The sequence below is a fragment of the Numida meleagris genome, chromosome 1 (genome assembly GCF_002078875.1).
Source record: "Numida meleagris isolate 19003 breed g44 Domestic line chromosome 1, NumMel1.0, whole genome shotgun sequence".
In the NCBI taxonomy this organism is placed as follows: domain Eukaryota; kingdom Metazoa; phylum Chordata; class Aves; order Galliformes; family Numididae; genus Numida; species Numida meleagris.
The window spans coordinates 56,256,914-56,282,812 of NC_034409.1; the positions used below are offsets into that span (position 1 = coordinate 56,256,914).

The window sequence follows — 25,899 nt, forward strand, 5'->3', positions numbered from 1 at the left end:
CAGAGGCATTTTTACGTTCTTTACAAGATCATTAGCAGTTTCAAGGAGTAAGAAAAACAGGTTGCTTACAAAGACGAGGAGTCGTTTTATTTACTGTGTTTGAGAACATTAGTATGGTACTTCAGAGAATGTATTTCGATTTACTGTGCTTTGGACAAATTATATAAAAGCACTATCAGCATGGAAACATGATCTTTAATGTTACTGCTCAGGATTTAACAAAATGATTGAATTACTTCCTAAATCCTAAATAAATTTAAAACATTGGTATAAATTTACATTTGTCAGAATAATATTGTATTAGAGTTTTTAGAAAAATAAAGTCAGGATGTGCAAATAATAACATATACCTGTGTGAGTTGAAAGCATGTAAGAGGTCTAAAAGGGATTACACTGATAGTAGTTGTATTCCCATTTCTATTTCATTTGCAGCCTTCTTTCCACTGGTTTTATATCATTGCATATTTATATACATAATGAATACAGATTAAAAATATAATAATTTTTTCTCTATCATATTACTTTCTGATTAAAGTAATTTCTAATAGCTAACTTGCACAAGGGATATTCAGTGCAAAGTGCCCTGTAAGAAGCTTGTGGCTTTGTTCTACTACCTAAGTAGCACTCTTTGCTTTTTAAAATATTTTGTCCTAGAATAAATTCTACTGTGGCATCTCCAATTTGAGGCTGTTTATATACTGATTTTTAAACTAGTCTTCCCATCCTGCTCCTCTTAAAGTCCATAACTGTATTTCAATCCCCAAAATGTACTCATTGCTTGAATGTACACCTACTGCCTTGTGGGTATGTACTCCATGGACTTTTTTGAACTGTTCATGAAAAAACTATTTGTCACTGGCAGGCATACTCTTTCTAGCTGAAAACATGCATAGCTAAAACTAATTTGGATGGAAGGGCTGGTTTGAAGGCCCAGGTACTGAAGCAACAGCTGGGCAGTCACATTTTCTACCTACGTAAGCATCTCACTCAGATTACTGATAAAAAAAGAGTACTGAATAGTGCCTACTACATCTAGATAGATTACTTGCATGCTTCACTTCTCTGGTATTTGTGTCTGTCAAACGCAGAGCATTTTTTGTCTTGTGAATCAATTCTAGTATTTAAACAATGGGACTGAGAGGGATTTGGACTAGCTTGTAAATAGTCCTTATTTCCTCTGTGAGGAGCTGAAATAAACACTGCTGTGGTCTCTGTTCCATCAGTATGGTCCTGATACCAATTTCCTTCAGTCCTTCCACTTTGTGATCTTAAACTCCTTGCTGCCTGAGAAGTCTACAAGCACAGCTGCTGTGCTATTAAGGGTAGGTCTTGGGAAAGCAGAGTGTTTGGGCAAGTAGTAGACATCAGAATGATCTCTAGCTCAAAAGATTTAGTTTGTGGTAGTTAGATAAGTCAAAGAAGGCAGGTGGAAGTTCAGAATATGTCCAGTCCATCTGTTTTTACATTGCCTATAAACAGCAATCTAAATAAATTGTGTAAGTTGCATATACAAGAAAGTTATTTAAAAATAAGGGTGTGGTTGAAGCATCACTTAATTTAGACTGATTTTGGAGGAGATCTAAATAAAATGAGAAAATGCTGTCCAAGATCATTTGTTGTACAGTGACATGGAACACAAAAGACCTTCTTAGAAGGCACTCCCTCACTGGATAAGTCGGTCTCCATTACCTTTGCTTAGTTTTCATACAGAAACTGTGGAGAATTATTATAATAGCTTCTTCTTCCCTAATTTGATGAAGAACTTACTGGAAGAGGGAAGAGCAAGTGAGATGAGAACATGACAGTCATGAAAGTCAGGAACTTGAACAAAGGAGAGGCTAAGTACTTTGGTTAATTTTCAAAATCTTCTATTTTTCTATGCAGAAGCACAAGGAAGAAAACTGTTTGTTAGTATTTCAGCAGCCTTGAGTATTGAACGCTTAAGAACTATTACCAACACCTGACAATCCTTCAGCAAACCCTACAGCAAAAACAAGTGATTTTTGTCTTACATCGTATGTATTTTTTAAATGTGAGTAATAGGTTTGTCCCAGGCATCCTTTGGCTGTAATGTGTAGGCATTCAAAACGTAATTTTATATATATATATAAAATAATATATAAATTATATATATATATTTATATATTTAATATAATATATATATATTATATTATATTTTATATATTATATAATATATAAAATAAAATAATATATATTATATATTATTATTTTATATTATATAAATATTATATGATATTATATAATATATATAATATTATATAATTATAATATAATATATAATTATATAATAATAAAATATTACAATAATATAATATATATTATATATTATATTATATTATAATATTATATTATTATTATATATTATATATATATATATACTCCCTGCGGTTTCGCCTTTTCCTTAAACTTGAAAGTGTTTCCAGTGTAAAAGAAAAACAAAAAGCTCTATCTGTGAGAGGATAACATTTAGAGTACAAAAACAAGGCCTGCACATTTTGCACTCAGAGATCATTTTTGGGGCTTATTTATAAAAAACTAGATCCAAATACCTAGAGAGATCCTCTGTAACCACATATCCTTTGGAATTCACAGTCTTATGGCTACTCATAAGCAAAACTACATCTTCTCAGAGAACAGAGAGAGAAGAGGAAGTTTGTTCTTTTTATAAAGAAAAGCGATGGATGGTTAAATAGAGCAAGGAGGGTGCAACAGTTGTGCAGCAGCTGGGCACCACTGCAGTAAAGATGTTAATGGCTGCAAAAAGGAAAACAATTGTCAGCCATAGGTTGTGCCAGAACTGGACATTTACAGGAGGAATCAGAGACACTACCTGTGACTTCCGCAGAAGAGTTTATGCAGGGTTCGGGGTGGCTTGTGGTACTTCTTCCCCTCCTTCTTAGTCACACCAAAGTTCTGCAATCTTCTCAGTAACAGGAGCATGTTCAAGCTATTCTCACTTCTGATAGAAATTCAGGAATGGCAATAAAAACAGCAATCTGTGAACCCTTATGCTGTGAGGCATTTATGATATTGCATTAACATTCCTGACAAGCAATATGTTTTAAAGTAGTTGTCAGGTATTACCGATGATGAGAAAATACACTTTATATTGCTCAGTTTGTTTTGGTTTCCTATGGTTAGCTAGGCTGCTATATCTAACCAAATGTCTAACCACAAAACAGATAAAGACCTCTCCACTCTCAAAAAAGAGCAGACAAGTCAAAAGTGTTGCCAAGTCCATTAAGAACTAGGAGAAGCAAGGCCTGAGTTGCAGTTGTGTAGTTTTCTATCTGACAGTAGTCAGATTTGGACTGATATCTCCCAACAATACTGAGATCGGGTAAGTTTTAGTCCTGAATTTCTGGAGAAGATTAGATCTCAAAAGATATGTTTTTAATTCATTTACTCCCTATTTTTGCTGTTTAGCTTTCAAAGTGATGGCTTTCCAAACAAAGGCTTTAATGGGGTAAATCTTAGCTTCCGGAAGGCACAAGCTGCAGACTGCTGCGGGCTACCAGAGGCAAGAGAGAGACATTATTCAGCTGCAGATGAGTCATTCTGCAGTGGCTTTGTGCTCTGAATGAAGTGGTCAACAACCTGAAGCAGGCAGTGTGAGAATTTGTATCTAGCATTTTAATTTAAGACTGCACTTTTAGGGGAAAACAACAACAACAACAACATATTTTCAGGGAAAAGGCAATTATTCAAAATAAAGTGGTAGCTTTTTTGCACATCTTTGCCATCTGAGAGAAGTACCTTTGAAGTTTTCTTAGTAGAACACAGTAACAATGACTTAGTAGAACACAGTTGTTTGCTGAAGAGGAAGGGAAGTCATGAAATTCATCACCTTGAGTTCAGTTGGGATGCAAAAGGATGAAAGAAATTAGATTCTAAATTGAGTGGATTTGATTGGTGCTAGAAAAGGCTATCAAAAATATTTTTTTCTCAAAAAATCAGATCTCATTTTCATATATTAAACTAGTCTTGCCAGAACTGAAATCTCTGTTCAGTTTCAGGATGTTGATTGGTCTGTCTCTACCACAGCATATTGCTAAATCTGGGATTTTCAGCTATTTCTTCCTGTTTATACCATGCTTACTCAGCACATTGTTGACCTTAGTGCTCCTTTCATAAACTTCTTTCTTTTGAGTCCATTGGCACCAAGGTCTAAAATAGTCACAGAGATCAGTTACAAATGCTTCAGGGTGACACTGTGAAACATCTTTATGACTGAACTGTTTCAAGCTGATAGAAATCTACCAAACAGAATTACTTAGTAAAATGTAGTTCTAAAAAACTTAATATTTTGTCTGATCTCTTTTGAGAATTTTTTTTTTTAATTGTAACAAACTCTGCTCTTCATCCTTATTTGGCCTCTGCCAATGTCCTCCATGGTTCTTCAGTAACAAAGATTTGTGCTTCATAGCAACTCTGATGAGACGAGAAAGAATATGAAATAAAGATGGGAGGATTACTCCTGTTCAGTAAAAGCACAATGACATCAGTATAATGAGGCTTTGCATCCAGGCCATGGACACTGCAGTAACTTCAAGGAGCAGAGCAACAGTTTTTCTTATTTGAGTGAGAAAATGTGGATTGAGGAAAAGCTTGTTCAATTCTTGGAGTCCTAGAGACAAGATTGTAGAATTGCAGAATTATCTGGGTTGGAAAAGACCTTCAAAATCATTAATTCCAATTATCAGCCTCACCTTCTGAGTCCCATCTGTAAACCACGTCCCCTAGTGCCACATCTACATGTTTCTTGAATACCTCCAAGGATGGCAACTTCATTTTTTTTCCCAGTGCAGCCTACTTTAATGCCTAACCACCCCTCTCCATGAAGAAATTCTTCCTAATGTGCAACCTAAAACTTTTCTGGCACAACGCAAGACTCCTTCCTTTCCCAGCAACTCTAATGGAATCGGAAAGAATATTAAATAAAAATATGAGAATTGCTCCTGTTCAGTAAAAGTACAATGTCATCAGTATTACTTTTCATCTGAGAAAAGAGATCAACACCCTCCTCACTGCAGTGTCTTTTGAGGTAGCTGTAGAGAGCAATGCAGTCTCTCCTCAGCAGGATTTTCAAATGTCAACATTTTTTTCAGTAATGGGCGAAAACTGTCTAGGTGCAGTTAATCAGAGTGCATACACTCATGGAGCTACAAACTAATTTAGAGAGAATCCACTACAAGGTACAACATCAGGGTCTAAAATCATCTCTCAGAAACTGACGCTGACCTCTATTCAAGGGGTGATCTCTGTGGGAATGAGTCTTATCAAAGATAAAGATCTCTGTAGACGGTGAGTCAAAATGAGATTTTTCTGAATGAGTGAATACAGACTGGTGATTGTTATTTTACCCTGTTTTGTCCTGAATGACTGATGTTGATTTAATCACTATTTGATAGATAGTAATACTAACAAATTCACTGTGCTGTATTGAATTATTTATTCCAATATGCCCGAGGCTCCTGCTTTAAAGAGGACTTCAGGAGCATAGATGATAAAATTTGGTATATTAGTGTATTAACATGTATTTTGGGGGAAGGACAGAGAGAAGTCCTAGAACACCCTACTACTGTCTCTCATCTCCTTTCCAGAGAAAGTAATCATGCAGCTCTTCTAAGTAATGACAAATCCACCGGCATGATTTGACTGCTATTGAGGGCTTACTCCACCAAATATCTTCTGTGGGTTCCCAGGAGCGTCGGAAAAGACGTGACTTCTTAGAGGAGCACGTCCTAAAGCACGTTAACATAGTAAATGAATGTGCAACAGTAGCAAAGAAACCTCGATGGGCTTCGGTGGGGGAAGAGCTGTCGATGAGGGCTGCCGGTGGAATAACCTCTGTTCAATGTTTTGAGTAGTCAACTGCTATTCTGTTTTTAACAATGTAGCTTTATGTAGGAAATAAAATATTTGTACAAAGTGTGTATTTTGAAACACATTGTTAAGAATGCAACAACTCAGGAGTTAAAGGCTTCTTTAATCCTGAGCTTGTGCATCACAACAGAGTTAGAGGTGAAATATCTGGTCCCTTTTTCTCCCCTCCATCCTTCAGTTGTGTTGGGTGAACCTGTTTGCAACTGTGTAGAACTCCTATATTTTTTTACAAAAGGCCTGTTGTGAATGAGTCAGGAATAGAAGGAGTCAGGCTGCCTAATTACAGTAGGTAAGTATAAATTACCTTATCACGCAAAACTTACATGATGATGATCATATCACTTCATACAAATTTCCCATGGGTAAATCATCACCTTCCTGTACTTTATTTTAGTTGTCTGACTCAGCACACCTCTTACTGCTCAGAAGTTCTGAGCATTCACAAGTGTAAATGAAGTCTCTGAGAGCCAAATGCTGAACCTTCGGAGTACTACTGGTTAGCTCCTGTACTGTGAAAAATTAGTCCTAAAGTAGAAGGCGCGAAGCTTGCAGAATTTTATCTCTGCCTTTGTAGCTGATAACATTTACTTTGCAGAGATGCTACAAGATATATGCATGTTTGTGGAACAGAGATACATACAGTGATGAACACCGAAAGCCTTTGAGGATGTTAATTCTCTTTTCTTTGGAGCAAGATTTGAGGAGTGTGCAGTGAATATTACTCTTGGCTAACAAAGATGCTTAAGATTTTAAGTTGATTGTTCTTGGTCCTCTGTCTCAACAACAGATATTTGCATTATTGCCTCACACATTTAGCTCTTACTCTTCTCCCTTTCCAATAAATGAAAATGTAAAGATTTGGGGAAAAAAAAAAAACAACTTCAAAATACTTAAGCTTTTCTAAGAGAGGAAAAGGGTGAGCAGTAAATTGCTATTTTCCCAGGGTAGGAATGAGGAAGAGTAGCAAAAGCTCAAGGCTTACAGGATCTTCAGTCTCATTTAAAAGAATCAGTAAATACTTTGTTTTGAAAGAAGATTTTATCCCTCTCTTGGAAAGAAGGCCTAACTATAGAAATCAGAGAGCATGCTGAGATCTAAGAAATAGAAGATGGTGAAGGCAACATGCAGGAAAGCAAAAACAAGATGAAATATGCTTTATAATTATTTGTCTTTTAGTTAGATTACTTCATATTCAACAAAAGGTGTGACTTTGCTTTAAGTGCTGCTACATGCATCTTAAAGTTAGTATGGATACAAGTACAGTTAGCTAGATTATTCTAAGAGTCCATGGGTTTACATGGGTAGTGATTTGGCAAGGCCCTTAAGTATATGCTTAATTACAATTGCAGCATGTAATTTTTAGTTATCCTGACACCTAGTGGAATTTATTGCTCCAAGCAGAATATATAGGTTAATCTTGTAGAGCAATTGGTGAAAATTAAGAAAGTTATGTAACCCATTCTCAGACAAAAATAACAAGACAGTCACCTGAACAATTGCCTAAGCAGTAAATTAGATAAAATGTGAAAAATAATTTGACTCAAGCCCTGCCCTTTTAGAGACATGCTAATAAAGGTGGATGAAAAGTTGGAAGGTCCCTGACCTGATGTCTGACTTTTGAATGTGGACAGATTTCCTAGTTTCTTTTTTATTTGTTTTTCTCTTTTATTCTTTTCTTTTTATCTTTTTCTTGGTTTTATTTTCATAATCTGCACACATAGCTGAATTCTCAAGGAAAGCCTCAGTTTGCCCACCCAGAATCCCAGGCCATTAGTACCACTGCTGCCATAATGCTGTAGTCAGAGTCAGTGAGGTGTTCCCTACCAGTCATAATATCTCCGTGCTTGAACAGGAGGTGGAAGTGAGATAAGTACCAGCAAGTCACTAAAGATTATTTTCCTCCAGGGCAGTACTTTGGCACATTGATGGAAGACCACATATATAAGGAGAAAATGTTGGCAGTGCACAACAGGTGATGAAATCTTGGCTAGAAGCTTCTTCATACTGATACTGAAAGGGTGAGTTACCATGGAGGGCTTGATAAATATAATAACCTTGATAACACGCAGCAAGGCTGTGGAGCACAGCACTATGTGGTGACCTGTGAAGATCTGAAGGTAACTGCGAATAAATTTTCCACTTTTCCAATAAATCACTGAGGTCCTGGAGTGTTCGGAGAAGGGCAGCGGAGCTGTGAGGGGTCTGGAGCACAAGTCTGATGGGGAGTGGCTGAGGGAACTGGGATCGCTCAGTCTGGAGAAGAAGAGGCTCGGGGGAGACCTTACAGCTCTGTACAATGACCTGAAAGGAGGTTGTGGTGAGGTGGGGATCAGCCTCTTCTCCCATATAACAGCAATAGGACAGACGTAATAACGTCAAGTTGAGCCAGAGGAGATTCAGGTTGGATATTAGGAAAAAAGTTATTCTCAGAAAGAGTGGTGCTGCACTGGCACAGGCTGCCCAGGGAGGTGGTGGAGTCACCGTCCCTGGAGGTGTTCAAGAGCTGTGTGGATGTGGCACTGAGGGACATGGTCAGTGGGCATGGGGTTGATGGGCTGATGGTTGGACTAGGTGATCTTAGCGGTCTTTTCCAACCTTACTGATTCTATGACTCTGTGACAGAATCCTGAAGAATTATGGATGCGTGCACTTCTGCAAATGGTCAGGCACTGTTACTCTAGGTAGGGCAAAATAAGAGTCTCGTGAGTGCTGATGGCAGCTCTTTCCTTGGCTCTGGTGACCAGAAGCGCTGATGAGACGTTTGACAATGGTTTTCCCGGCTCCGCCCGCCCGATCCCGCCGCCAGGTGGTGCCGTAGCGCTGCCGGAAGCGGTGCGGGACCGTCGGCGGCGGCGGGACCCGCCCGCCCGGCCCGGCGCATGGCAGCGCGCTGAGGCGGGCCGCGCCGGGCCGCACCGCGCAGGGCCGCGTCGGGCCGGGTGGCTGCGGCGGCGGCCGGCGGGCCATGCTGCTAAAGCTCCTGCAGCGCCAGACCTACACCTGCCTGTCGCACCGCTATGGGCCTTGCCTCTGCCTCGGCGGCCTCGTCCTCATGATCGTCTCCGCCCTGCAGTTCGGGGAGGTCAGTACGGCGTGGCAGCCCCTTCCCGCGTTCCCTTCCCCCGGGCGGCGGGGCTGGAGGCGCGCTGCGGCGCCTTCGGGTTGGGTCCCGCCTGCGGGGGAGCGGCGGCTTCATCGGGAGCGTGCGCAGCGTTTGCTGGCGTTATTGCTCTGCCCTAGTGCTCCTCAGCGGTTCGGAGTGGCAGCAGCTGAAGGAAAGGAGGCTGCTCCTGGGGGCTCTCCCCCCGCCCGCTGGAAGCCGCTCGCACTTGTTGGCGCTGCTGGGTGCGAAATCCGCCCTCGCGGAGCCGTGCCGCTCCCCGGCCGCTTGCAGCTGCGATACAAGTTCTGAATGGCCCGAACGGGGTTGTTAGATTGTTTCTAGCGGCCCCGGCTTGCTCCGGAGCTGGGAAAAATCCGTGCGCCCCAGGAGCTGTGCTGTTGTGACCTATGCCGCCACTCGCGCTGCCCTCGGGGGGTTTGTCGGTGCTGTGTAATTTCTGGTTTTGAACAGTCCGGTGGGACTCTGCCAGAGCCGGCGCTTGGCGCAGCCTTCGCAAGGCAGCCAGGAGCAAAGGGGTCTTTCTCCTTTCCAGAGATAAAGGAGTTAAATGCAGCCTGCTGTGGGCTGTGTTCCGCTGTTTGCTATTCAGTACAATTCTGTAAGCGATGGAGTGCCGCTTACTTGGTCGGTGTCACATGCAAACAGACTGGTTATTTCCTGATTCCAAGATTTCTGAAGACAAGTTCTCTCGTTATTGTGTGTTCTTTGGTTTCTCCTTTTTATCACCTGTTTTGTTTTGATGCGCTCTTTCACTCTTAAGAAAAGAGAAGAGCCACGAATGGTGTTATCTGAAACTCTGCTGTGGAATGCAGTCAGAACTTGAGTTTCAGTCACAACTTACAGTTTTGCGTGGCTGTGCTCCCTGCCTGCCGTCTTACAGAAATTCCTGAAACACTTCAAAACCAGGAGTGAGTTAACGGTGTGATACTTTCAACCTTCTGTTTATTTGTAATTGTCAAATTGATTTTGAAGCTGATTGAGGTATACCTCTTAGTGCTATTGAACTTCGTATACACTTTTGGTTTTCTTCAGAATGAGGACTTCAGACAAGCTAGCATTTCTGAGAACCGCTTCGGTCCTTGTCCAAGTTATGACTGATTTTGCTGAGTACCGAAACCACTAATTAGATATGTTCTCCTAGCGAATCTTAGCTTGCTATTTCCAGTCCTCTTACTGTCAGAACTATTCAGAAAGGTTATTTCATTTTCAAAATTCAGTGTTAGGAAATAAAGCCAAGTGACCTGAATTGTTCTACTGGGTCTCGGCAAACACACCCCCTACTCCCACTCCCCCAAAAATAACAAGTCAAACCAAATCTCTTCACCAAATTAAAAAAAAAAAAAGTCGCTTTTATTAAAAATGACAACGAAAGAGTCAGTAAGAGATGTTTGCTTGCATTTTGCTTTTTAATTTTATGTTTTAAAATGTTCCTGTTCTAGCAAACAGTGGTAGTTAAAGGATTTGGTAGACACAGCTTCTGAAAATAAAACGCTATTAGACTTGTTCTGGTAACCATATGGAGAATAGAAAATATTTCTGTGCTTTAGTACAGTCTGCTAGGGAGTAGCTACTACAATATATGTAAGAATTTTAAACACGAAACCAAGACAACTTTCTGGTAATTATCAGACGAACCGTTTTTAACATTCTGTGAGACTTCTCAAGCAAGTAATGTGTTTCAGACCCTGTCATCTGACCAGAGTATATAGTTCCCTTTTTTCCCCTTCCACTTCCAAAATCAGATTTCTTGTTCCGGTTGGCAAAACTAGATCTGCTTGGTTGGAGTCATACTCGTATTTGTGTGAGTGCTGACATAAAAGTAGATGATTTCTGCAAAAACATTGAGATTGGCAACAATATCCTAACAGCCTCAATATGGAAAAGAGGATCATTTCAAGAAAAAGGTTAGCCCAGGGAAATAACAGTGCATTAAACATGATTTGGGAGCTACAATGTACAGGATGGCCAGGCCTCAGCCAGTGCTGTAGCCTGGTCTTAAAGTAAACTGTGGAGTTTCATGACAGTTTGCCTACAAACCACACTTAGCTGACCTTCCATCAATCGCTCAGCTTTGTTAAATGTTTTTCAGTTGAAAGGAGAGAGCCATTGTTATCACACAGCTGATACAGTGTCTCCTAACTGGGGGTCTCTTCATTTTTACATTCTTTTTTTTGTGTGTGTGTGTTGTTGTCTTAGTGGTTTTGTATATCTGTATGTGAAGTTGAAGCAAAGAGGCCTTCAGGTGCTATCACAATGCAAGCAACAAGAGGAGAGAAAAAGAATGTATTGAATGGGAAATATGTAACAGATGTCAACAGACATCTGTCTAAAGAGAGCTTCTGTGGTTCTTTTTTAGTATAGCTGCAGAAATAGAAAAGATGTTGGAATGGTTAATGTTATTCTGCTGGAGACCTGTACAGCAAAACATTATTTTACTCAAGTACTTCTGTATTTCTTCTAGAAGCAGGTCAGTGTGCATCAATTCATAATTATCCACAATTACAAATGTTTGTGTGTAGATAGCTTTCAGTGTGTGTGGTTTTAAATGAATGCTTTTGGCAAAAGGACATCATGACTTGAGCGTGAAGAAGTGTAATGATGTTTTCAGTATTTAAGGAAGTAGATTTTATTGCTCACCTTGTAAATCACATGTCCTTTGCTAGGAGGAACAAGCTTGTACAGATGTGAGTATGATTGCAGTGAGACTGTGTGCAGCTTTGGAAATAATCTTGTTTGTACTTGTCACTGACACATGGTGAGGCTTTCCTGTCCTGTGTATGCTTTAGAACACTTTAATTTACTGTAGCAGGCATAAGGGTGTAGACTTTTCTTCTTAAAATGGAGGGATGTAGCTGCAGAAATTGTGGGTTTGAGTGCTATTTTAGAGAAATGGTGGGTTGCATAGTTGCCACAAGAAATAAGCAATAGTGCCACTTAAATCTAGGATATGTAGTGTAAAGTAATATTATTGTTATCTGGTGGTGTCCCCCCCCCCCCCCCAGTACGTATCTGTATGTACATCTTCAGATAAAATAAGCCCCTACCCTTTTATCTCTCTCAAACATTGTGAGATTATACTGTAGTTTTTAAAGTCAATCTTCCGCTGCAAAAGATACCATAGTAAGTTTGTTTCAGAGTATGATCTTATTATTATTTTTTTTTAATCTCAAAGTACTGTTCCAGCTCTGTGACTTGGTTCGCTGCAGGGCTGAGTGAAATCCAGTGTCAAGTTAAAGGGGGGCAGAAATGCAGGGGGAGGGATTTTTGCAGCCCACAGAAACACCGAGCTGCTGTGTGAGCTGGGCTGCTGTGTATGCCGTCACCTGTGTTGAGAAACAGCAGTTGTCTTTAAGTTTGTGCCCAGGTTAACCTGCATAATTTGATATGCCCTGGCCTGGCTGTTTGTTTTCAAAGGTCAGATCTCAGAGGTATGAGAATAGAAAGGAAGACAAAGAAAATTGTGCAAGGTGAGGAGGAGGTTCTTGCTTGCTTCGAATCATACTTGTTTTGAGGTCTCAGTTTTGAGATGTTGCTGTGTTTTGAAATGGTAAGAGGCAAGGGGGAGGTAATAAAAACAAATAGTAACTTTAAAAAAAAAACAACAAAAAAACTACATCTGCAGAACATGAAGCCCTTCCTTGCAGGAAGAAAAACTAAGCTTGTTTAAATCGAGCATGCTGTAAGTTCTGGGCCTGATTCCTGCCTTGGTGTAATAACTTAGTTTAGATTAATTTCTCGTCGTATGTGCATTAATGCAGAGATCAGCTTGAATGAAGTTGGTCATGCTTGAACATTTCAGAAATAAGTGCCTAATTTTAGAAGGTGGTGACGTTGAGTTGTTCTTTTTTCTTTACAGGTTGTGTTGGAGTGGAGTAGAGATCAGTATCATGTTATGTTTGATTCATACAGAGACAACGTTGCAGGCAAATCATTTCAGAATCGGTGAGCTTTATTTGCAGTTGGAATATTGCACTGTTTTACTGTTTAAATAATTCTCAAATATTTAAAGCAAATATTCTAGATTAACTAAGTAACTGTTGAGCATGACTTTCTTGTATGAGCAGTTGCATGTGTAATGAATTAGTAATGTAGAGATTCTAAACTTGTGAGTTAGAGCTTAATATCCCATCATGGAAGTCTGGAATTTGGAATTTCTAATCATAGATATATACATCTGAAAAGCATTGAATTCATCCAGTGTGTAAGGAGAGAGCAAAATGACAGTAAGGGGAAATATGAGATATTTTCCATATTAAGATAAATTATTATCTTGAGTTTTCTGTGACATCTCATAAAAGGAATGTTATTTAGTAGAAAAGTCACAAAGCTAACAAGAAGCAGCATTTTAAAGCTGAGCACATTGAAGAAGTCACCCACAGTAAAGTGGAAGCCAAGTCAGATGGGTCATTTGCTTCAGCTGTGCTAACTGCCATGTGACTTCTTGTGGTTTCTGAGTTTGTGTCTGAATAGTCGTGGAATCTGTTGCTCAGGAGGTCAGTGGACTGTGAATGGGTAGGTGGAAGAAGCTACCACAGAGATATTATCTGAATCTTGAAGCACTGATGCGCTTTACTGGAAAAAGCCCAGAAAGCAGATGTTTAATCTGCATTGAGGTTTGTTGAATCATGGGGCAGCAGAAATGATCAGATCAGTTTGTCATGCTTGAGTGGGTGGGTGCAAGATAATTCCTTAAAAGTTGCATGATATTTGTGAGTACTACTCACTTTTATAACCTCATCTGACTTTCCTCCCCTAATTTCCAAAGGAAGACAGATAAAAACAGAGTGATACAGCTCATACAGATCATTAGCTTAGTGTATACATCTTTCTGCGGAGTTGAAGTGCAAGTGTGATTGTTCCTGTCTGTACTGAAATGCTGCCTTTGTGCTAATTAATTACAGTGTTTATATAAGTTTGTACTGTCAAGGTGTAGAAATAGCTAACTTCCATTTCTAGGGTGTATTGTCATATTTCATTTTGGTTGTGTAAAGCTTTCCTTAGCATTGACTTCTAGTGAGAGCTTACAGTGGAGAGCTTACGGGCATAGTTGGGCTCTACTTGTTCTTAGAAGAGGTTCAGCAAGGTTTGAGATCGGTGTGTGGTAGCCTGGGAGGGATCCAGAGGCCGCTGTACTCCTTCAGCAACTGTGGACGCTGAGACAATGAGGCTTTGTCTTCTGGCTCTAATCTCTGCTGCAAGCATGGCTCTCTTACATATGCAAACATCACTGGGATGGAAAATGTCTCCTGGCAGGTGCACGGACCTGCAGGCAGCACACAGCGAGAGTTTCCTGTTCCTTCTGGGAGAGATGACAGCTCTGGCTTCATCTTCAGGACGATCCTAGTTATGCTTTTTGATTTGTATGTGGAAGTAGGGATGTTTTTGGAAAAGGAAAATGTAAAGGAGTATCTGAAACAAGCCTCAAAGTCTCAGTGCTTTTTAAGAGGCGTTGAAATAAATCAGGAAGCTTTGACAAAGACCAAGAAGATGAATTCTTTGCACTGTTACTGACCCTAACTGGGAGCAAAGTTAATTAGGAGCATCAAATTAATGGTGTATGTTTTTATTATTATTTTTGATAACCACTACTTTTCCCAGAAATGTATGCCGATTTCGTTTTAAAATGCATTAAGAAAATTTTTGTAAGTATTCAGATAAATTGTAAACAATTAAGCTAATGGATCTGCAAGCAAATCACTTGCTTTGGTAGCTTTTTTTTTTAATCATCTCTATAGCCATTGCTAATGAAGAATGAGCTTGCCACACGAGGGTTAATTCAGAGCTGTCATTTCAGTGCTACAAATTGAGTGTTGCAAATTACATAGTTATATTTGCTATTGTACAGAAACATGTTATTAGCAAATGATAAGTTGGGAAGGGCTTCACAGGTGTGTAAATAGTGCTAAAGTTGCCTCATACCATAGAACAAGTTGGAGTTCAGGCTTTTCTTTTTCCGCATTTTATGTTCTTAAATGAAGCCTGCATAAATAAACACTGCACTTTGCCCGGAAGACTGAGGATTGTGCGCTTTTGAAATCGGCTGACTTAAGTCAGGTGCTTCCATCTGAAATGCTCTTCCTAGCTGTAGAAATCAAAGGACTGCCAATCCAATAATTTAACTGATCACAGCAAATGCAGAAAAGCTGGAGTAGCTCCTGCCATTGAATTTCTGCTTCTGTGGCAAAACATACTCTGAGTTGCACCTGTTAATGAACCAGAGGGCCTCTGAAGGCCATCTAGTCCAACTCTCCTGCAATGAACAGGGACACCACAGCTAGATCAGGTTGTCCAGGGCCTAATCCAGTCTCGCCTTGAAAGTCTCCAGGGACGGGGCATCCACCACATCACTGGGCAACCTGTTCCAGTGCCTCACCACCCTCACTGTAAATGATTTTTTCCTTATATTTAACCTAAATCTACCCTCTTCGTGCTTGAGTATCAGAGTTCATTTGTTAGGAACAGCGGCGAATTGAGTACAAATTGTTCCTGTCCCTTTTGTTGTGACCAGCTACTGGCTGCCCATTTACCAAATTTTGCACTTCAGTTATTGAGTCTCAGCCAGCAGAAAATGAAGCTGGGCAGAAATTGCCTGCGTGCCCTGCTATGCGAGGGAAGATGGAAGAGATGCTCTTCATGTCTCTCCTTGCATGTTGTCAGAAGGGTGCAGTGAGTGGGGAAGGAACACTGGATACTTCATTGCCTGGCCCTGTGGATCTTAGCACTGGAACGCTTGCTATGCAAATGCTGCTTTTCTCCTAGCTATGTTTTCACTTATCTTTCCTATTTCATGGAAACGAATTCATCAGAGAGAGAGAGATTAACTTCTGAGGAACTAAACTTATTAAGTACAACTTAACATGCTTGGCAAGAGGCTGGATTGTTGCATTTTGCTGAAGTCTGTGAAGGTGATCTACAGTTTAGGAAGATATTGGTGAATAGCTTGACACTGGAGCTTCTGAACTTACAGTTGGGGCTGCCACCTGTTGTGTGGGACTGAAAGGTTTGTCTCTGGCAGCAGCCTGGAGCACCTGCAGAAGCAAAGGTGTGGGCCTCAGAGAGGACATAGCCATCAACAAATAGAAGAATGATACTCACAAACCTTTCTTTGCTTCTTCTGCCTGAAGTATGCTGGGACAACTGTAACCAGTCAGCTACAATTCCACGGTACTAAACTGTGTCAGGCATGGATTTGATTGCTGTTTCTGGTGTCTGAAGTCATATAGGCTGCTTAGGTTGTTAGTTTGTGAAAGCCCAAGTAGGAGATCTAAAAGGTATTCTGAGATAAAGACCTGGTCCTTCTGAGATCATACTGGCTCTGAGAAATTACCTGACACCACAAATGATTTAAGACTTTATACTTCTTGCTGTCCTGTCTAATTTTAGCAGCTGGTGAATTAAGGATGTGCCTTAATGACGCTGGTACTGGCTTGAGAAATATCTAATGGGTTGTCGGGAGTTGGGTTATACGTTAACATGTCATTGAAATGTAGAGCATAAATTTCAGATTTCTTTAGTTACTGAATTGTTATGGCTGCTCTATATCAATTTAGATTTTGTCTGGGCTGTTTTGCCAAAGGCTTGTTTATAATTGAGGGGTGATACATATAGCTAAAGGGAAGCTTTTTTCTTTGTCTTGTTTGCAGCTCAGACACCAAGTAATATTGTTGTTTGACAGGAACCGCTATTGTAGGATGCCAGAAACGCTTGTAATGTAATATTAAACAGCTCATGTAGCTTTCATTTGAATTATGTAGGCTTTGTTTACCCATGCCAATTGATGTGGTATACACCTGGGTGAACGGCACAGATGTTGAACTGATCAAAGAACTGCAACAGGTCAGAGAACAGATGGAGGAAGAACAGAAAATAATGAGGTAATAATCTTATGTATTATTTCCACTCCTACTGAAAACAGCAATCTAATGTACTAGCCCTCTTTCTTTTTTCCCATGTTGCTCAACATGAAAATTCAAAGCGAGTTTTTCTTTGTTTTGATTATTCTCAAACCCTTGTTTCAGTTCTACATTTAGCTGTGAAATACAGCCTAATCAGAAAGCTGTTTAAAATACAGAGCATAATAATTTGAAGTAATTAAGGGTGTTTTATCTTAGTTTTGTAAAATGCTATTCAGAAAGCCGTGCTTTGTGTAAAAGTCATTCTATATTGATTTCTGTAGCTGTTTGCAAATAATAAAACAATCATAAAGCTATATCTTAAATTTCTGCTGATACTAGGCTTAATAAAATATATTTGAGCATATTTTTCTAAAGACTTCTTAAAATTCCATTTGTAGTCTCCCAAACACAGAAACTGAGGAAGAGAAGAATCATTCATTCAGATTATAAGCATACTTTTCAACCTTCTAAGGCAATAAGGAGGAAGATGTAACGCTGCATTCAGAGTGTTAGAGACTGTGCTACTCTGGCCTGTAAAACTACTGATCTAGGGGCTTCAAACAGTACGTGACTTTGTGCTGAACAAAGGCAGCTACAGGCATCTTGCATTGTCTTGTGGTCATTGATTTAGCTCTTTGTAGGCAACTCTTTGGTAACGTGTCCTGCTTGGGCCAGAAAAAATATTAAATGAAAGAACAAGAACGTATTTTAAATGTTGAACGTAATATTTTAATCCAGAATAATCTGAAATTCACAAATGAGTTTAAAGATTGATCAGATTTTTGGCATGTTATGACTTGCAATTAGGTATCGTTAGCAATGTGATTACAAATGAAGTTCTAGATCTCTGTTTTGCTACTTTCACTGTGAAATATGTTGTTTAAACATCTTAAAGGTAGGCACAGTCTCTGCTCTGAGGGGCTTTCACATTTCTGTTGCAAACATTTGTAGTTTCAGCTCCATGATACTAGTGGACAGAGATGCTGTGGTTCCTGTTTTACCAAGAGAAAAACATATGTTGTGTTCTTCCGTAACACTGATTTGGAAAGGTCATACCAGACTCAGGAGTAAGATTCAAATCTGTATCATGTTCAGCATCTAAGGGGACAGCTGGTTTCCCTTTTATGTAATGGTTCCCCCCCCCGCAATGTATTATAGAATTGGTTAGCGCTGTTACAAAAGTGTTGTTTCTTGAAATCAAGATAACTGCAGAAGACAAAAGCAAAGAGTCTGTAAATCTCTGCTAATGAGTATTTATTTAGTACTGCAGAATTAAACTTAGTAAATTGCAACTTTTTTGTTGATCCACCTGAATCAAACTAGTCCCTGTCCAGATGCTTTATTCCTCAGAGGGAGAGAGAGTAGCTTGATGGATGATGGTTCTCTTTTTTGTTGGTGTGTGTAGGAGCTGCCCTTGTGATCATATTATTATTGTTAATTTTTTTCAGCTTCTACATGCATGTGGCCAATGCATGGTACACCTTATCAGAACACACATGTTCAGGAAAACAAAAAATTCAGTCTGATTTCAGGTCACTTCAGCCTGGTTTATTATTGTTGTTTTTCCTATTAACAGCAGTTTAATTAAATAACCTAATAATAACCCCTGAAAATCTTGTTAGCAGAGTCCCTCTGCTGCAATTCCCAGCACAAGAATTTTTGAGTTCTGCTGCACAAGGGTGAGCAGTGAGGAAGCACATGTCAGCCTGCGCTCTCCTAAAGTAGGCCACAGGCCAGGCCTTGGCACTTTTATGGCTGGGTTATCTGTGCTTTCACAACGTGTCCCTGACTCAATTAGAACTCTGAAATTAGATTAAATTCTTTACAGTCAACTTGATGTTATTTAATGTAGCTGTTTTAATTTGTAATAGGGAAATCCTTGGAAAGAATGCAACAGAACCAACAAAGAAGAGGTAAGATGGTGTTTTTTCTTTTTTTTTTGAATTGGGTGTAAATTGAAATAAACTATGTTCTACTCCCTTTTAGCTGAACTAAAAATGCTGGCAGGGGAGTATTGTTTATTCTTCTACAGCCTGAGCATGCTTTCCTTCTATATAATTCCAACAGAAGCTGGCAGCATGATAATATATATGCTAAATAACAGTAATGTGATTGTGACAAATAAGAGCTCCTTAGTGTGACAATTTCTGAAGTTCAAAAGCCATATGCTTGTCACTGGCGAGGCATAGTTCATATTCCAAGGGTGGCTTTTTAATGCATACATACTTGGAGTTTTACAATTCAAAAGTATTAAGATTTTTTTTTTCAACTGTGTCTTCACCTGCCATTTGTGTACATAGCACTGCAAGTAATTGTTTGTGGGAGGACAAGGCTCTTGAGTCTGTGCACTGCCAGGAAGCAGCAGGGCCTGCTCTGTCTCATTCTTTGTTTGGCTTGGTTGTTCTGCTGTTTAGAGATCTTTATTACGTCTTCTCTGCATCAAATCTCAGTAAACTCTGAAATCTGAAAAATCTTCAAAATCTTTAAAAAAAAAAATAAATAAAATGAAATTGGAAAATAAAAATACATGGGTGAGGGGAAAAAAAAGAGGTATTTTTTGGGAGGGGACAAGAGATGGGAGAATGAGTTATGGGAATGCAGAAAACTGTAGCAGTAGGATGTATGTCTTCTGCAAAATAAGCATACTCTAATTGTTCCCTCCTTCCCCCAACAAATGTTAGGAAATAATTGATGAGATTTTACAAAACCATCTCTTGTTGCACCTGATATTGATTTGTTGTAAATTTTCTATTGGTCTTCAATGTACCTTTGGTGTTTTTCTATAGTGAGAAGCAACTGGAATGTTTGTTGACACACTGCGTTAAAGTGCCAATGCTTGTCCTGGATCCTGCGCTGCTGACCAACATCACACTGAAAGACCTCCTGTCCATTCATCCTACTTTACAAGCTGCTAACAATATGTTCTTCGTAGCAAAACCGAAAAATCCTTCTACCAATGTGACAGTAATTGTTTTTGATAGCCCTAAGGATGGTAAGAGTCTGTTTGTCAGATTCCAGATGGTTTTCCAGAATTTCTAATAAATTGCTGTGAATTGAGTTTATTTTCTTCCATTACTGCTAATTTTCTTGTTGACTTCAGCAAGTCATCCGGTGTCTCTCCCCCTCAGTTTGTTCCTCTAAATGATGACATCGGAGATAGTGGTTCTTACCTACCAGGCAACTGATTATGAAAGATTAAACAGTTCCATGCTTTAAAGTACTATTGCAAAAACAAACCTGATATCTGAAAATCTGCGTTGCACTGATAATCTCACAAGATTGAGGATAAGATTTAGAAATGTTTTTTTAATTGCTGTGGTACGTAGGCTGAATATTGTGCAAAAGTTCTGCCCTTCCTCAAACGATTGCACACCTGAAATTATCTATGTGTTCAACACGTGTAAGTAGGATCTTATAGCAGGTACAGGCTTCTTATTTAGTTAAAGATGTAGTGCCCAACCCACTACCACCTACTTGCCCAAACTTCACTAGTGTTTGTTTTATCACCAGGAATTATTTGCCAGGTATAAAGACAAATCTTCACTCCTTAAACATTGAAAAGTTTTAATTTGCAAAAATATATTTTAGTTGCTGCAGTATAGAAAAGAATTGACTTCCAATTTTTGATTTGCAATGCATTTTATTTATTCTAGCTGAAGCTGCCCATTCTGGAATGTTAAAAGACAACAGCAAACAAGTAGTATGGAGGGGTTACTTGGTATGTACTTTCAGAATTTGTTAATTCTTCTAGCTTTTGCATGCCTTAAACTTTATGTGCTTTTAAAAAAGTATTTCTGTGCTATTCTCTCTCCATAGCTCCCATATGATAAGAAGTGAAAAATTTTTTAAATTACCCTTACTTTAGTTTTGCAGTTTAAGTCAAATGACAAACTATATGCTATTAAGCCTGTCAGCTGCTGAAGCATTAACAAATGATGTAAATTACTGTAAATGTTTAAAAAAATGACTGCCATTGTACCCTGTATTCTTGTTTTTAGACTACAGACAAAGAAGTTCCAGGTCTGGTGTTAATGCAAGACTTGGCCTTCCTTAGTGGATTTCCAGCTACGTTCAAAGAAACAAATCAGCTACGAACAAAACTACCAGAGAGCTTGGCCTCTAAAGTAAAACTGGTAAGGATTTGGAGTAAAGAGTAACTTATTTGTATTGGTTTTTTTTTGTTTGTTTATTGTGAATGCTTCATATACAGACCTTGCCTATCTAGCAAGAGAACTGTTGCAGGTGACGTAGTCTTATTTCTGATAGTAATCTTTTTCTGTGCGTCTGACTCTTCCTGAATTGTGAAGAGTAGTAAATAGTAAATCAAACAGTTGCCTTCAAAATGCCAGTTATCCACTCTGTGACTGAAAGTTATTCGGCATTAGAGTTGTTAGCCTCCAATAAGTAAAAATAAAATGAAATGCTATATTTATCAGGTTCTTTTAGCCATTTGCTATAGGCTATTGCCTTACTGAAATGTACTGAAACACTGGATTGTTTAATATGACAGAATTTTGTTTGTGTGGTTTCTTAGCTTTTTTTTTTAACTTCTTTGCTTTTGGTAGAGTTATCTTAATATAGTGAAAGCAATTAAATTTTTCACAGTTGAATGCTGTATTTATCTCTGTCAAGTACTCTGTGTGGTCCTAAGCCAGTTATACATCAGCTTACGCATCTGCAAGGCAACAAAAGATCACAATTTACATGACTGTGTCACTCACTAACATTTTGTGCCTTCCACTCTGTCCTGACATTGGCACACCTTTTCCAGTTACAACCTGGTATAACAGACAGATAAAAATCTGCAGAGCTCTGTGAAAATCATTGACTTAAGCACTGGAGATAAGAAACAGAGCTCTCTTTCTGGAGTAAGAGCTCAACAAGGTGAGGAATAGCTGGTCTGCTACCAGTTAACCAAGTCAAGTATTCTGTAAAGGGAGCTCAGGGACGATGGTAGTGTGAAAGGGACTGAGAGAGAGTGATGTGAAGGGAATTAAAAGGGTATGTAGAGAATTGGGATGTCAATCCATACAAAAATCTGTCTTCATTTGTCTGATGTCTACTTATAGGATGTGATAATTCACCTTGTGACTTGTTGGTGCTTGAAAGAGCATAACTTGCTTTCCTTGTATCTGTTTAGGAGGTTAGGTTGTCAAGTCATGTATTGTGCTACAAGTGAATATTGTGTAACCGGTTTCGTAAGCTGGTCACACTCCAGATAAACGCAAGCTAAATTTCTTGTCTTGGCTCCTGTTAGAAGGTTGGTTTAGAATCTTATTAACAATGGTTAGGAACAACACTAGGTAAACATATTTGTACCTCTCTTCCTACTGCTCTTAAGTAGCTTAATATAAATAGCTCTTAAATAGCTTTTAAAGCTTAAATAGCTCTTCTCTTCTGATTTTGTTTACGTATTCTGTGTATTTGTTGAGTTAAGGTATGACTTTCTCCTAGCATTTTTTGTTTTACTGGGTTAATTAGGCAGTGCTCTTCCCACAATATTGGCTCTGCATTCCTCTCATCCTTCTGACAACCCCTTTCTGTGATGCATCCACTGTGAATTTGTCTGTCTTCAACATGATCAGCTAGAACTTCATACAGCATTTTTAATGAAGCATCACCAGAACTTTTCAACAGTGGCAAGTACATAGCTAACAGAAGGCCACAGACTTGTATGCTCTAATACGCTCACTGCAAACAGTTCTGCCAGTGTTTCTATGTGACATCCATTCCCTCCTTCTATTGCTTTGTATTAATGCTACTCATAAAATGGTCTCTTGCTGTTTGGGTGAGTGATGGTAGATGTGCTCTGCTGTGATAGCAGCATCCTTCCTCTTCTTTCTTAATAGCTACACTGGTTAGATTGCAGTGGGTATTCATGAGGTCAATCCACCAATCTCTGCTTGTTTTTTATAAGCTATGAGTATGTATATTTTTAAATTGCTTTAAAGAAATGGTGTTTACTGCAGGGAGGTTAGATGGTTATCCAACAGAGGGTGGTGCTTCAGTTTTGCTGCTTGAGATGCTAGGTTCTTTATTTCAGGCTTGCATGGGGAGCATTGGTTGAATGCTTCCTAGCTTAGAAACATCTGAAGAATTTGAACATAAATATACTGAGAGAGTGGATGGTATTTGATTCTTGCTGTTAATAGAGCTATATATTGAAAAATATTCACAACTCAAATTGCTTTGAAAACAAAATAATTTTTTTTATACTTAAACAGTATCCTGGAAGTGAAATGTGTGTAGACACATTCAAATTTAAAGTTTTAAAATTGTATAATTTCTCTGAAAATACCTAACTGCTGACTTTATTTTCAAGGAAAACAATGACAACAGTCATGGTAAATAGAAATCCCTCAGCTAAAATGCTCTTATGCATTTAAAAGCAAGTTGGAGCATCTTTTGGCTCATACAACAATTACTCTTTGAAAATTGCTACCACCAGATTCTTAGTTCCTAAGAGGTTCTGTCCCAGCCTGTACATGTTTATGGACAGCAGGAATGACAAATCAACAACAGCAGTTTGCAGCCTAGAATTATGGAGAGCTATCCATGTTGGCACATCTCACCTGCAATCAAAGACTGAAATTCTGCTTGGACGTATGGTATCTGAATATCTTCTTTGAGTGCAAGTTCATCCTTTTTGGCATGAAGTCTTTTCTATTTCCTCAGCACAGCATAGGTTACAGGTTTCTGGTAGTTTTAACACATTTGATTTAATGAAGCTGAATTGCTCAAAATACCTTTGACGTACATTACCAGCTCTTTTCACTTATTCAACTTGCCCATTAGCAATCAAGAAATTTAGTAGCAAGATGTTCCTTTATTTTTCCTTCTGTTTCAATTTCAAATCAGTTAACTTGTGTTTTCTTCACCCAGGGTTATTTTCTAGGAGCAGCTCTTTTGTAACGTCTTCATTAATTGCCAGATTGATATCTGAAATAGTATTGCCCCAGTTCAGTGATAATTTGGTGAAAATTAAATCTATCTGCTTCCACATTTGGGAATATACTGGAGCACCATCCTAAACAATGTCTGTTCTGAGAAGCACTTGCCCTTCTCAAGCAGCATTTGGAATTACATTCTATCGCCCTAGGAGAAACTGCTTTCCAAAACAATTTTGACTGTTTTTCTCCATAGTACTTTCTGTGTTCCTTTGTCAGAGTAACTGTTCTGTGTCTTTCTTGGATTGTTAAGTATCTTTCTGTCCTTGATATTCATCCATCTTACCTGTAATACCTGGCTCATACTAATATTTTTGTTGCTGAAACGTTCTTTTTTATAGTATTGGAATACCCATTGTTTTTTTTTAATCCATCTCTCCTTAAGACACTTTCTAATTTTATTAGTTCTGGTTATTTCTCTAATGCGTTTTCAAACTATTACTCAGTCAGTGTAAATGCTGCTTTTTTCTTTTTTTGCTCTCCTTTATACTTCTGTGTGGAATATTGCTTCCAGGATTGAGAAGTTCATAATTCTTTCTAGGTTTCCTGTCATGTATCTGTAAAGCACAGACCTTATTCTCAGACTTGCCTGTGTTTCTTTAGTTACAATGAAGATTTTCCATCAAGAGGTGCATTCTTTTGTGGATGATTTGGAAGAGTGAAATACCTAGATTACATTACATTACTCCTTATTACATTTGAGTGATCTGATGGTTTCTCTTGTTTCAAGACTTGTTAGAGTGGAATGATTCTGCCTGGGTCTTTTTTTTTTTTTTTTACTGCCATCTGCAGCTATGGTTAATCAACTTTTTTTTCATTCTAGATGTATCTCCTAGCAGTATTACTTACTTCAGCAAAAAGCATGGATGGATTATTTCTGTATTCCAGTTCTGCTTCATGTGTCCAAGCAACTCGCTAATCTGCTTTAACAAATTTGAAGAATGCTATAGTTTCTCTAGAGTTTTAGTTTCCTCTTCAGCTGAACATTAAGATGCCAGAGATGCAGCCGATCTCCCATCTCCTTGTCACTTCATGGGAGTGACATCCAGTGCCTCTTATCTTTCTACATTATTTTTCTTTACCTTGTCTCAGTTGTTCAATGTTTGTTGACAGTTGTCATCCTTTGTGTGCTCTTATCTTTCTGTAAATGTTATCATTGTGACCAGCTCATTATCTGTTCTTAAAAGCTTCAATGGTTCTCTGAGAGAAGCAGTTGAGTTCATCAAGAGGAGGTTTCAAGGGTGCATTTTGTGTGTTACAGTCTCCTGAATTGTAGTTACCGCAACACAGGCTGTGTAATAATATGGAAACTTCACTCCTTTTGAATGGTAAACAGCAGTATATCTGCTGGTCACATTTCTTGCTTTGTATTGACTATGTTTTAACAGGTGTGGTTGGAAATGTTTGGCTGCTTTCTGTTTCCCATGCTTTCTTAATAGTGCATTAGTGAACCACTAGGTGGTGATGTTACTCTGATTATGTGTTTGTTTGCTGCTAAACCATATTTGTTTAGAGACTGGAGAAATGTTAATTGAATTTATACATGCTGAAGAGGAGCTGGAAAAAAAATTCTTTACTTTTCCTTCTCATACATTTCTAAACAAAACTGTTATTGTTCAGCCTAAAATAGAACCCTGAGACCCAAAAGCTAGGGAGCTGAGGGTGATGTGAAGTTTGACAAGGGAAGGTTTGAAGGGTTTCTTTGGTTTTATTTTTGAGGCCATCATACTCTTCTTTCCACTAAGATATATAGTGTATTTCTTTTTGTTCAAAGGTGACATTATCTGAAGATTCAATATCCTGATTTCTTCAGGTAACATTGAAGGCTTGCAGGTTTCTTTCCTTTGTGAAATTCTGATTCCTCTTTAATGCGCACACACGCACACGTATGTGAACAAATTGTGTTAGAAACCAAGGTGCTTAGTTGTCATTTACTGACCTTATCTTATTGATGGAAGAAAATCTACGTAGGAGCCTGCAGGCACTGTGAAACTGGATGTTTCCTGTCCTCACTGCCCAGAGAATG

At 38.8% G+C, this 25,899-nt stretch overlaps 1 protein-coding gene across 4 annotated transcripts in view; it reads left to right on the top strand.

Annotated features, from left to right (window-relative positions):
• Window positions 8,804–25,899, top strand: part of GNPTAB (N-acetylglucosamine-1-phosphate transferase alpha and beta subunits) — a 39,519-nt gene continuing 22,423 nt past the window's right edge. For 2 of the 4 annotated variants that reach the window (XM_021387570.1, XM_021387565.1), the window contains exons 1-7: window positions 8,805–8,989; window positions 12,888–12,973; window positions 16,786–16,905; window positions 18,798–18,839; window positions 19,713–19,918; window positions 20,580–20,644; window positions 20,925–21,059. In XM_021387570.1, the coding sequence (XP_021243245.1) occupies window positions 8,873–8,989; window positions 12,888–12,973; window positions 16,786–16,905; window positions 18,798–18,839; window positions 19,713–19,918; window positions 20,580–20,644; window positions 20,925–21,059 (771 nt within the window). In that variant the 5' untranslated portion in view covers window positions 8,805–8,872. Of the gene's footprint in view, window positions 8,990–12,887; window positions 12,974–16,785; window positions 16,906–18,797; window positions 18,840–19,712; window positions 19,919–20,579; window positions 20,645–20,924; window positions 21,060–25,899 lie in introns of all 4 variants that reach the window. The other 2 variants (XM_021387558.1, XM_021387580.1) reach the window with 2 other exon arrangements.